At 45.8% G+C, this 12,239-nt stretch overlaps 1 protein-coding gene across 1 annotated transcript in view; it reads right to left on the bottom strand.

Moving 5' to 3' along the window:
• Positions 1 to 1,798: 1,798 nt before the first annotated feature.
• Positions 1,799 to 12,239, bottom strand: part of AKAP12 (A-kinase anchoring protein 12) — a 103,044-nt gene continuing 92,603 nt past the window's right edge. The window contains exons 4-5 of the mRNA XM_079938852.1: positions 5,734 to 10,717; positions 1,799 to 4,759 (exon numbers count right to left, since the gene is read on the bottom strand). Coding sequence (XP_079794978.1) covers positions 5,742 to 10,717 — 4,976 coding nt within the window. The 3' untranslated portion in view covers positions 1,799 to 4,759; positions 5,734 to 5,741. The remainder of the gene's footprint in view (positions 4,760 to 5,733; positions 10,718 to 12,239) is intronic.

Raw genomic sequence — 12,239 nt, 5'->3', positions numbered from 1 at the left:
CTTCTTTCTTCAGGCCAAGCTGATCCTATGACAAATAATCAGGTATCCTGCCCTGAGGCCACCTCCTAACATCTGTCGACCCCCTCACACCCCTCCAGCCAAAGTGTCGCTACTTTAATGTAGGCCATTTTCAGCTCTTGCTAGGTTATCATAGTAACATGTTAGCTAGTCTCCTCCCAACCTCTGGTTTTTCATTCTCTAGAAGCAATTCTCTAGAATGCTTGGCATTTTAGGTAGAAACTCTCTTTTTAAGAAGGGCTGTTCTGGACCTTGCAGCATCACAAGCGTTTGGTCCCAACTCATTAAAATTCAGTAATACCCTAGCCATTGCGATAAGCAAAAACTCTACAGGGGAGTGGGGCAGAATCACAACCGCTAACACTGCCTTGGGAATGGCAGAAGGACAGCATCATTTCTCTGCTAAAGTAATGATATCTTAGGATAAATCCCACTCCTTAAAATGGCCCGCTGGCCAACACTGTAGTACCCTTTCCAAAAGGCCTTTACAAAGAACCCTAACTGTATCCAGGTCTCAAGTCCTAGAGGCAACCCCACCTGCTTTTCCAGGAATCAGGTGAGCTCCTGAGGCTGACAGTGGTTAAGTAGCATCAAGCACAATGTGGGGTTTTTTGTTATTTTTTTCGGGGGATTGGGTACACGGGCCTCTCACTGCTGTGGCCTCTCCCGTTGCGGAGCACAGGCTCCGGACGCGCAGGCTCAGCAGCCATGGCTCACGGGCCCAGCCGCTCCGCGGCATGTGGGATCTTCCCGGCCCGGGGCACGAACCCGCGTCCCCTGCATCGGCAGGCGGACTCTCAACCACTGCGCCACCAGGGAAGCCCCACAATGAGGTTTTTAAATTGGCCTAATTTAAAGGATTGTCGTTGTACTCACAATTATACCAAGTTATTTGGGATTATTAGAACAAACAAGAAAACGCACAGGGGTGAGTTAGAGCTAGGACTTAGCACTCAATATCCTGTTGTGGGAAAATAACACCTTGGGTCCTAATTTCATCATTTATGAAATGTTACTCTACCTCTGGTCTCCAAATATGAGTACTATCTATAAGGAAGCTTCTCTTAAGTTACATGTTATACTTCTCTTGTGTTAAAATTTTTCATGTCAACAAGAAATGGGAGAATACGCAAAGTCATGAGATTACCTCAGTCCTAAGTGTAGGATACTGTACAGATGGCCTGTTATATTTAAATATCAAAAAAGGGGGTTGATTTCTAAGCTGTGACAGCACTAAAAAAAAAAAAGTCATGATTATCTTTATCTTCACCACCATGCCACCCCCACGTCCTGGTCACCTTAGCTAAAACCTGTGCTACCACATAAGGGCCGGTGATCTATAGCTCAACTTCCTTATTTATAAAAGGAGAGCCAGGTCATTTTCCTAATTGTAAGAGATGGTAAGGAATTCGGTGGTGAGGAGGAAACTTGCATTTGCACACACGCTATCCATCAGATTCATCTCCAGCGTCACATTACAAATGAAGTCATGTGACATTGGTCACGTTCAGGTGCCAACTTCTTCCTGGGAATCCTTGGACTGTGTCCATTTCCTTTCTTACAGTTGGATGAGGGGTTTCTAACTCTGGTTCTGGTTACCGTTGGGATTTCAGAGTGTGGCTATCCAAAAACGACCTGAAACTGTGTTCATTTTAGGGAGTTGGAGGTGAGCCAGAGCTTTAAGGAGAGTCTAATTAAAGGGGCCCTGACCCAAAAAGGTGAAGAATCACTGATAGAGACTTCTGTGCACTCAGAATCCCAGATACATTCCAAACTCCCACGAAGCTTTGTGGCCAGTGTCTCAAAGGATGATTATGTAGTTAAAAGTAGAAGTGAAATGTGTGATGAATCTCATAACAGTTAAGAGCAATCAAAACGGAATTATGGTGCAATTATAGAAAGAAAATCCATGGCATTTAATTAGGTTGCATTTTATTTAGATAAACGAAAATTTACCCCCCAAACAGAACTAGGAATCAAATACTGTCTCAGATTAAAAAGGAAACTGCTAAGCTTGAAGCTTACACTGAAAAGCTAAAATTTCCAGCCCTTCACTACCTGTAGTTCCAAACATCAAAGGAAAATACCGGAAAAAAGTATCTGTGTGACAGAGAGAGGCAACTTGGGTGTACCATTAGCAAAAGAACCTGAGGGGGAACATTTTATATTCTTCGATTACAAGAAATGGCGAGAGTTTACAAGTCTTGCATTGCTTTCTATTGAACATGTCTCCACAGTAATGCCAAAAATAGCAAAGTTTAGGCACTTGCTCCAACTTCTGCAGTTTGCATTTGATTATTATGTACTTCACAAATTAACAGCAGCTTTACAGTTATAATACAGAATTGTATTTCATGCTACTGTTAATAGCATTCCTCCTGTTAATAAAACAATGATGCTTAATGGACATAGGTCCAGAGCTTGTACGGAAGTAATCCAGGGCACATTGAGGGCACAATCATGAAGCAACCACTACTGGAAGACCAATCGTGATGGCCAGAATGACCTGGCCACGTGTAATAAGACAAGACCAAATACAAATGGGATGAAGTGGCAGGATGGAATTTAAACCCCCCAAAAATGATTACCACAAACTACACAAATCTTTAATCTGTTCAAAATAGCACGAAGTTACTTCCTGCCGTAGAAAGGAAGTTAGTTGATATTTAGAAGTGTAATGAACTCCTTAAAAACTGCTACCATCTCCAAATTTCAGTTGATCTTCAAAAATTGACACCAGCATTCGGATTTTTTTAAAGTATCAAGTTGGTGAAAAGAAATATCTTTAGATCAGAGGGTGATTTTTTTAATTTGGGGATTTTAAAGTTTAGTAATTAAGCACAAGTAAGTGGCTATTATATGTGTGAAAAACTCCCAAAAAGATACTAAATGTTTTCCAACTACAAGATACTAAATGTTGTCCAACTACCATATGCTCTTACCATGAGGGGGTCTTTCTAATAATGGCCAATTTTTTATCGTAGTCAGGTTTGTTGGTTTATGAGAAACTACTTTCCAGTTTTGACAGAAAACTGTCTTTCTGCTAAAAGACTGTTCTAGTTTTGCTAGAATGTTATACTTCAAGATAATTTAATTGGCAGTTGAAATTTAAGTTCTCAAACTGGAGTACTGAGTGTGAGTACAATTTAAGAAGTGTGCACACCAGGCCAGTGCTACCCATGAAAAAGTGGGACTTTCAGGTAGATGGGGGACTGTCCTTTGTGTGGCACCTGTCTGACAGAATCCTTTAGGTGTTAACGTGAATCAGAAATCATTTTGACACTTAAAAATTTTTTTCCAAGATCACCTGTTAGGTAAGGCATTTTTACCACTAAGCCTTCTTAAAATGTCATTCTAGAGACATTTGTCATGAACAGATATAACAAAGAAAACTGACTTTTTCAGGAAGGCACCACCAGATGGTAGCATTGTTTCAGTACCGTCAATCTAAAACGCTCCTGGTTTATTCCAGCGGATCCCCCTCTGCCTTTGACTTCCTCTGATCCCCAACTCAAACTGGTGTAAAGTGGTGACAGCGTGTAGTGACTACGTTAGAAACTTCTAGCTTCTCTGCTTTTAGAATGCAGTAAACATATGTCCCAGGCTTCCTATTATCTAATAAATCCAACAAATCTAAGTGAAGCAAATGTTTTATTGAAATCAGTTGTCAAATCACAATTTATCCAAATGACAATGCTACATTGTTCTTAAAAGAGTGGGCACAAGTATGGCACGGACACAATCCAGCATCTATCAAAATACCATCTGTAAAGAACCTGACTTATTTCGTGCTGTGTGTGGACGTGGTCCAGCATAGAAGGTAGACTCAAAACCAGTCGTTTTTTTTCTTGATAACATGAAAAACATTTCACTATTCTGCCTCAAAACCAGTCGATTTGTTTCTTGATAACATGAAAAACATTTCACTACTTTGCCTCAAAATTAAGCACACTCATCTGTCCGTAACAACCGTATAACAATTAACGGAGAAGACTTTAAATTAATCTGCTACTGAAGAAAACTTCCTTCCAACCTCCACTGGGGGATAGAAAGAAAAATTTCCCAGTAACAGTGGAACATTCTGTATGTTTCCCTCCAAAAAGCACTTTCTATTTTTAGTGCACTGTGCATAATAGGAAAGTGACCAATTTCAGAGTGATACTAAACACTCTGAAAGGACCTAATTCTTAGTGAATTTTAAAACAAGAAGTGTAGCTTCTGATCAGGAATGTTATTTCTAGGAAGCTCTGTTTTCAAAGGTTGTAACTGAGGCAGACAGCTCCTGAGACTTCACCGTGGTTGCATGCCCCGTCGTATATTGTGTGATACAGAAGGAATGCACTATACTGTAATTTCCTTAAACATTAAGAAAAAAAATATACAATAGATACAGGAGAATTACTTAAAACATACATATAAATACATAAAGAATGATACTCCAGTTTGAGAAGCAGAACTAGGTATTGCCAACTCCAGTTCCGGGCTAAGAATTAAGGACCTTGAATCAGAAACATTATATGGTACCGAGGGAAAATATCAGGGTGGTCTTGAAAGGAAGAAATGTTATCTGGCTACAGCTCCCGATGAAGCCTCAGGATTGTCAGGGGTTCTCTAGAAATGAGAGCAGTTGATGTGTCTGTTCTTCCGTTCCCAAAGTTCTGTAAGATTGGTCTCGTCAGCAGCATTCGTTTTCTTCTCCCACTCGTCTTCACATTCTGGTCTTGCAAATACACAACAGTAACTGTAGGAGGAAGCCAGAATCAAAAGTAAATAACATATCCTTCACCTCCCTCATTTATTCAACAACAGAAGAGCTGTGAAAGTGAGTTGCAGCCAATGGGAGCCCTAGTGAGAACCACGGTTTAACTGTGTGAGAAAGAAAGATGGTGAAGGTCCATAATACAGCATCCTTTGCTACTTGAACACCAGTAGGCAGGATCTCACATGCACTGGAAATTTTTTTAAATGCTTCTTACTACTGCGGGAAGAAATCCAATTTTTTCCCAGTGAGCTATAAACTATAAATTTCAAGCACTACTTTATAAACCTACTTTGGACTTCTAGTTATTAAAAAAAATGCAACAAAGCAGCCGTGAGCACAACGTATTTCTTATGTCTTTGAGCCAAACACACACACAGTCACACTGGGGGTAAAACGAAGTCATTACTTTCAGGACACCAGTAAGACTGAAGAGCATGTCAATGACAAAAAGGAAGCTAACCCTGGGGGCTTCCCTGGTGGTGCAGTGGTTAAGAATCTGCCTGCCAATGCAGCGGACATGGGTTCGAGCCCTGGTCCAGGAAGATCCCACATGCCATGGAGCAACTAAGCCCGTGCACCATGACTACTGAGCCTGCGCTCTGGAGCCCACGAGCCGCAACTACTGAGCCCGCGTGAAGCCCGCACGCCTAGAGCCTGTGCTCCGCAACAAGAGAAGCCCGCGCACCGCGACGAAGAGTAGCCCCATTCGCCGCAACTAGGGAAATCCCACGCGCAGCAACGAAACCCAATGCAGCCAATAAATAAATAAATAAATAAATATTTAAAAAGGGAAACTAACCTGGATCTCCTAGTCTGGTTGATGGTTATTTCCCCAGATGTAGGTTCTGCATAAAATCCTAATTATTTGAATTCCTGCTTCCCTCATAACAAATCTGCCACCAGATGACAGAAAAGAGGGCAAAATTACTTTTAAAGGAAAGGAAGTTACTTACGTGACATTTTAGGATTCTGTGGGCTCGGGTTTTGCCGGTGCTCTCTCTTGGTCCTGTGTCTCCTCCTGTGTTTGTGTTTTGATCTCTTTTTCTGACTCGCTCTGCACTTTTTCTTCCTGAAATTCTACTTCCTGGCCATCTCCCTTCTCTTTCAGTTTGGGTCCAATTGTATCTGGAGGCTCTTTGGTCGAGCCTCCTGATGCCTCAGCATCTTCCGGGGCTGAGGTTTGGTTCCCGGGGTCAACAGCAGCATCACCTTTTTCATCTTCTCGGGATTCAAACGGTGACTTCTCTGTTCTTTCTCCAAACCCGGCACCACCGTCGTCTTCTGGCACAGACTTTGTTTCAGGGGCTTCTCTCTTTTCCTTGGATGGGGAAGCTACCTCTTCAAGCTGCTGGCCATCTACCGGGGAACTTTCTACCCTAGTGGCCGCCATCTTCTCTAAAGCTTCATTCACATCTCCGGAAACATCTGGATGTGCGTGTTCCCCGGCACTTAGCGGGGACTCCTCTTTGGCTTCGATGGTTTGTGTTTCACCCAACGTGCAGGGCTGAAGTTTGCTTTCTTCTTTCTCGATTTTCTGCCCAGCTTCCTGGCTGTCGGCTTCCGTCAGTTGAGCCTGGGTCTGGAAAGCAGAGGCCGTTTCTTCTGTACTCCCCAACTGGTCAACAACTGTCTGAATTACGTTTTGTACAAGCTTGCAGCTCTCTGTCTCAAGTTTCAAAATCTCATCTTCAGCCTTTAAATCTTCCTCTCTTGTTTTGCTTACTCCGCCTTCCTGACAACCAGCCTGCTCACCGTCTCCATCTGACTCCCATTTCTGTGATGTGGTTTTATCTCCTTCCAGGTCTGCGCTGATGCCTTTTTCAGGCATAACAGATACTATTACCGGGATTAGTTTGGCCTGAGACTCAGTCCCTGTGGGCACCGCGTCTTCCCCTGGCTGAGCAGGAGAGCCTTCGTCTTTTTCTGAGGACTTTTCTTCCGGTACTAAACGTGCCTCTGCAGATTCCAAAGTTTCCGCTGTTTCTAAAATCTTGATAGCTTCTCCTAAGATCTTCTCCCCCACTGCTGCAGCTGTTAGAGCTAATGGTGCCTCAGAGCTCTGAACTTGAATTTCTGTGCATGCCTCTTCCTCGTGAACGGGCAGAGAACTTCCTTCAAAACTGATGACTTCCTTTTCCCCGTCTATGACGGTTACATTCACTGCCTGAACCAGTTGCTTACTGAGCTCTTCACATGTGGTAACAGCTGGTTTGCACTCAAGTTTCTCTTCATTTACTTGAGTTGGCTCTAATTCCGTTTTGTCCCTTTCCACTTGAACTACCCTCTCTCTCTCCACTGGGGTTGGAAGAGACTTAGCAGGTCTCTGGAGTTTGAGATCATCATTCTTTTGAAACTCAGCTTTTTTCGTAACTTCATCCTCAAGGGCAACTTCAGTTATCTTTTTCTCGGTTGTTTCTGTGTCAGCGGACACCACAAGTCCTTCGACAGATGGTTCCTCTTTGGCTTCCTCATCAGCACATCGGCCAGCCTCTTGAATCACCTCAGTCTTTGAAAGGATGGGTACAGTTTCCACTGTTACCTCTTTATCTGTACGTTCTAGAACCTCTTCCATTTTTGAATGCTTTTCTTCCTGGGATTGAAAATTGGAAGGTTCTGGAGGCATCTCTTTCAGTTCAGGAAGTGCCTCACCTTCTGTGACCTGGTATTGGGTACCGGATGGAACCTCACCATCTTCATCGATTTCCATGATCGTGGTCTGCTGGCTTATATTTGTAGCTTCAAAATCTGCTACTGGGGTGCTTCCATTGGTCTCACTGTCTGTGAGGGTTTCAGCTGAGTCAGGAGCAACAGCCTGTTCTGGGACAGTCTCTGGTTTTACTGCAGCCACGGTTTCAGCTGGACAAGTGCTTGTAAGCTCCCTGGCCTCTGCACTCTCTGTGCCTGGAGGAATTTCTTCCAAGCTTTCCGGGGTGGCCTGTACCATCGCCGTCCCCTGTGTCAAAGTCTCAGTTTTCGTTTCTTGTACACGTACTCTGGGTGCTCCATCCATTGCTTCCTTCTGATCGAGTGCGTGAGAATCCTCTTCTGCTTCCTCCACCTGCTCCAGTATTTTCGCTTGTCCTTTCTGGGTTGTCTGGATGGTGTCGTCTAGCCCTCTGGCGTCTGGCAGCTGTGATTCCTGTTTAACTTTTTCTGCAACGGCCTGCAGCACCTCTCGGGTCCTCTTCGCCTGGGCTTCCATGTCGGGCATGCTGCCCTCCACCTCCTGAACCGGTGTTGCTTCCTCGGTGGTATCTGGAAAGTCGGTTAACTGGGAAACAGCCGAAACCATGTCGGTGGTCTCTTCAGCACCAGAGGCTTCTGTGGCTTCTTCAGCACAGAACGCCTCTGTGGTTTCTGCGGCCGTCAGAGCTTCAGGGGTCAATTCCACCTTGCTGGCGACTATGTCATCAGCGGCCTCCTGGCTCTCTGGCAGCGTTTTGGTATCGACGGGGGTTTCCTCTGCAACGACTTCTTTTTCAAACACCTCCCCAGATGGTGGCTTGTCTTCGTCTTCTGCTTGTTCAAGAGGTTCTGTCACCGAAGCAGAGATCCAGGAAGGTGCCCTTTCTTCAATGCTAGTAACGGCCCTTGTCCCGTCCATGACAGCCACAGTCACGGTGTGAACCAGACTCTTACTGAGCTCCTCCGACACGTCGACAGCCACCTTCTGCTCGGGGCCCTCCTCGCTCTTCGGAGCCTGCTGTGCTTCTGTTTTCTCCCTTTCCACCGCATCGTACTCGGACAGAGGCACCACGGCTGGGACGTCCGAATCGTCCTCGTTGACCTCCGTTGGCCCCGTATCTTCCATCGCCGCTTGTTCTTGTTTCCCATCCAGCCTTTTCTTCCTTCGCCCAGGAATAAACTTCCTGATTGAAACCCAAGACTCTTCTTTACCCAGCTCAGCATCTGAGGCTGAATATTCTAGGCTGGACCCAGCTACCAAGTCTTCGTTTTTCTCTTCCAGTTTTGACTTTGGTTTTTTTCTCGAGGTGACTAATCTTTTAAATGACTCCCAGGTGGAGACCCCCTCCCCTTCGGAGGGGCTGCCGGCCTGCTCGGGTGAGGAACTTCCTGGGGGTTGGTCGTGGTCTTGGGAGCCGGCAGGGGGCGCGTCTGGGCCCGACTCCCTATCTCTCCCTGCTTCCTCTGGTTTTTGGCTGTCTCCTCCCGGGGGTTTTGGTCCCCCTTCGTCGTCAGAAGAGGATGCTTTCCTTGCTCTTTTCTTGGATGACCCCACACAAATCAGAGCTTCCCAGGACACAGAGGTGTCAACCTTGCGCTTTGGCTCTTCCGGCTTCTGCTCCTCTCCGTTTCCTTTCCCCTCCTCCTGCATTTCAGAGGTGGTGCTCTCCGTGGAGGACAGAGTGGCGCTCTTAACCTTGTCCACTTCGTCCTCCTTGTCACTTTCAGAGAGCCTTCTCACGCGTTTCTTGGGTGTCACCATCTTTTTGAAAGATGCCCAGGGGGTAACACCTTCCCTCTTCTTCTCTCCGTCGGAAGTGGTCCCTTCCTCCGTCTCCCCGTCCTGGGGGGCCTCGGCCACACCTTTCTCCAGGCACGTGATCTCCTCGGGCTCTTCGGGGGACGAGGCCGAGCTCTCACCCTTGGGTTCGTCTGGGCTGTCGGGAGAATCCGCTGAGGCTGGATGCTGCTCCCCGGACTCCTCATCTCCTCCTCTTTTCCCTTTCTGTTTCTTTCCGGAGAGCTTTTTTAAGCCGCTGCTAGTGAACAGTTTCTTTAAAGGGCTTCCCTGCACCTTAGTTCTCTCCTGCGAGGACGGCACTTCCACCTCCCCCGCGACGCCCTCAGGGGGCGTGGGAGGCGCTTTTGCGGCTGCGCAGAGCTCCGGCTGGGCGTGGTCCCCGCTGGGGGCGCCCGCCTCTTCCTGCATCTTCAGCAGCGCCTCCGGGGGCTCGGCGTCCGGAAGGTCGGCGTCCGTTTCAAGCGATCGCTCAGGTGGCGAGGGCTCTACTGCCTCTTCTACCTCGGCTTTCTGCGCCTCCGTGCCCTTCTCTGCAGTGCTGACGTGGACCTCCGCGACGATCTCTACTTTTTCATCGAACACTTCTGTTGCTAATGGGGCGGGTTTCTCTTCGGGAGGTGCTTGCCCTTGGTCTTCGGGGGGCAGCTCCACCTTTTCATACTCGGCCGACAGCCTGGCATCCTGGGTGCTCTCGCGGGCCTCCTGTGAGGACGGCTGCTCGGAGAGATCTTCCGTCTTCTCGTTTTCTTCTGTGTCTGCCTTTTCTGCCTCTTGTTCCTTTTTCTTCTCTGAAGCCTCCAGCTCATCCTCCCGAGGCTTCCTGAAACTGGTCTTTTTTCGCCAGCCGGCCCAACCTTGAGTGAAGAATTTTTTGAAGGGCGATGCGGTTTCGCTGGCCACTGGACTAGTCGGAGAATCTGGAGATCTGGCGGGTTCTTTCTCTTGTTTTTCTTCTCCTTCATCTTTGCCTTCCTCGGCTGGTGGACCGGACTCCGCCTGAAGGGAGACTTCTGGGCGGCTCAGCTCGTGTCTGGGCGTCTCTTCGGGCTTCTCTGTGGACTGTTTGAGTACAGTGTCTGTGGGTGTCGCGTCCCCCGTCTCCCGGCTGGGCTCCAGGCGGTCACCAGCCTCGTCGGACCCCCCTGGCCCTCCGCCTTCATCCTTTTTGACGGTGAGAAGCTGCACAGTGTCAGACTTCTCTGTCTTATCCTTTCTCACAGTGAATTTGAAGCCGACAAACTTAAACACCTTCTTAAATCCTACGTCGTTAGCCTGGGGCTCAGCGGGTTGCATCAGCTCGTCTACACTGCTTTCTGAGGCAGGGATCTGTTCCATCATCTCAGGCATTTCCTCCTGCCCCTCCTTCGTGATGTCTTGCACCGCCGCTGAGTTAGCAGCCATGTCTTTGTCTGAGTCCCTTTCAGTCACATCTTCAGACTCTCTCTGTCCAACTATTAACAGAAAAAAAAAAAAAAAAGAGGGGGTGGGGGTGGGGAAGAAAAAGATTGAAAATGATTACAATTCAAGAAAATTAAATATTTAAAAAACACGGCCAATGAATACTTTCTTTAACATCAGGCAGTTCCAAGATCGGGTAACGGTCTTACCAGTAGATTAGGCAAAAAATTAGTTATAGGTAAGTGGCCACAACATCACTAAGGGTAGGTCAACCAGACGGCGTATGCAAAATGGAATCACACATCACACCTAGGATCTAGAATCCATCAAGCTTTAAAGATGACTTCCACTTTATAGGAAATATAGGGTTAGAGAAACTAAGCTAAATAAGTACCTAGACAAATCTAAAGGAGGGGCATTCTATGTGATAACTACCTGGCCTCTTCAACAAGTCCCCAAAGGCGACCAGAGCTCCTTGGGGAAATTCTGGACTAGGTCAGGGAAAGTACAAGGAACATTTTATTGCGACAAAAGGGGGTGCTCAAAAGCTTGTGTGTGTGTGTGGTGGGGGCATATCCAAAGGACACAGGAGCCAGCTTGAAAGGGCTCCTGCTGGCCAAACATTGAAGCGTAAAAAAATAACAATGATAGGTTATAATACATTGACTAAAAATAGAATCTATGAACCAAGAGTGACACTACAAATACAACATTGTAAATCGACTATACTTCAATTATAAAAGAGTCATACCAAAAAATTAAGTGAGGAGTAGGGGATACTCCCTTATGAAAAAACGCCAATCAATGAATTTAGATATAACTTGCACTTTGATCCGTAGGGCTATTTCTTTAGAATTTAGAATTCTACCACATCAAGATTCATATTTATTAAGGACGAGAGTTAAGAAAAACGGTTCTTTTATAGACAGTTGTCCAGGCTCTTCCTAGGCCACAGCAAACAGCCGTTCAGCCTTGAAAACGCAGAGCATCACTGTCTCTAAACACGTATTTGTATCATTCATCAAACAATTAACTTAAAGGAAATAATATAAGTGGATTTTCGCTTGCAGTTAATTTGGAGAGGAGAAAGCCATGTTTTAATTCGCTTCAACTGTAGGGTCAACTGAACTGAACTTTTTCAATTGCTTAGAAAAATAAAAATAATTTCTCATTATATAAAATAAATGCAACACTGTTTCATGGCCAATGAGGTTACTCTTTTGAATGTGGGCCTGACTGAAGGCATTTGGAACTAGTCATATCACTATTAAAATCAGCTATTCAGAAACACATTTTAAAAAGACAGGAATTAGGGGGAAAGTTTTTAATAGATGAGACTTGGAAGCAAAGCAAGGAAATTGGCTGTAGCTTAAGCGGTTGCCTTATTTGGTAAAGCCTAGTTGGCTGTTCATCAGTAGACTTAGAAAAACCACGTTTACTAATAACACCATTCTAATAACTCATTCAGTCAAGAATCAAGAGATGCTAAAACTTTGGGATGAAAGGTTTCCAGCACACTTACAGTTTTAGAGTATCAACACACAGATTACTTCGTTTCAAAAGCAACAACTCCCT

The sequence above is a fragment of the Stenella coeruleoalba genome, assembly GCF_951394435.1.
Source record: "Stenella coeruleoalba genome assembly, chromosome: 12".
Taxonomy (NCBI): Eukaryota; Metazoa; Chordata; class Mammalia; order Artiodactyla; family Delphinidae; genus Stenella; species Stenella coeruleoalba.
Note: the sequence above shows the minus strand (reverse complement) of the source record. Positions and strands in the feature narration are given on the sequence as shown.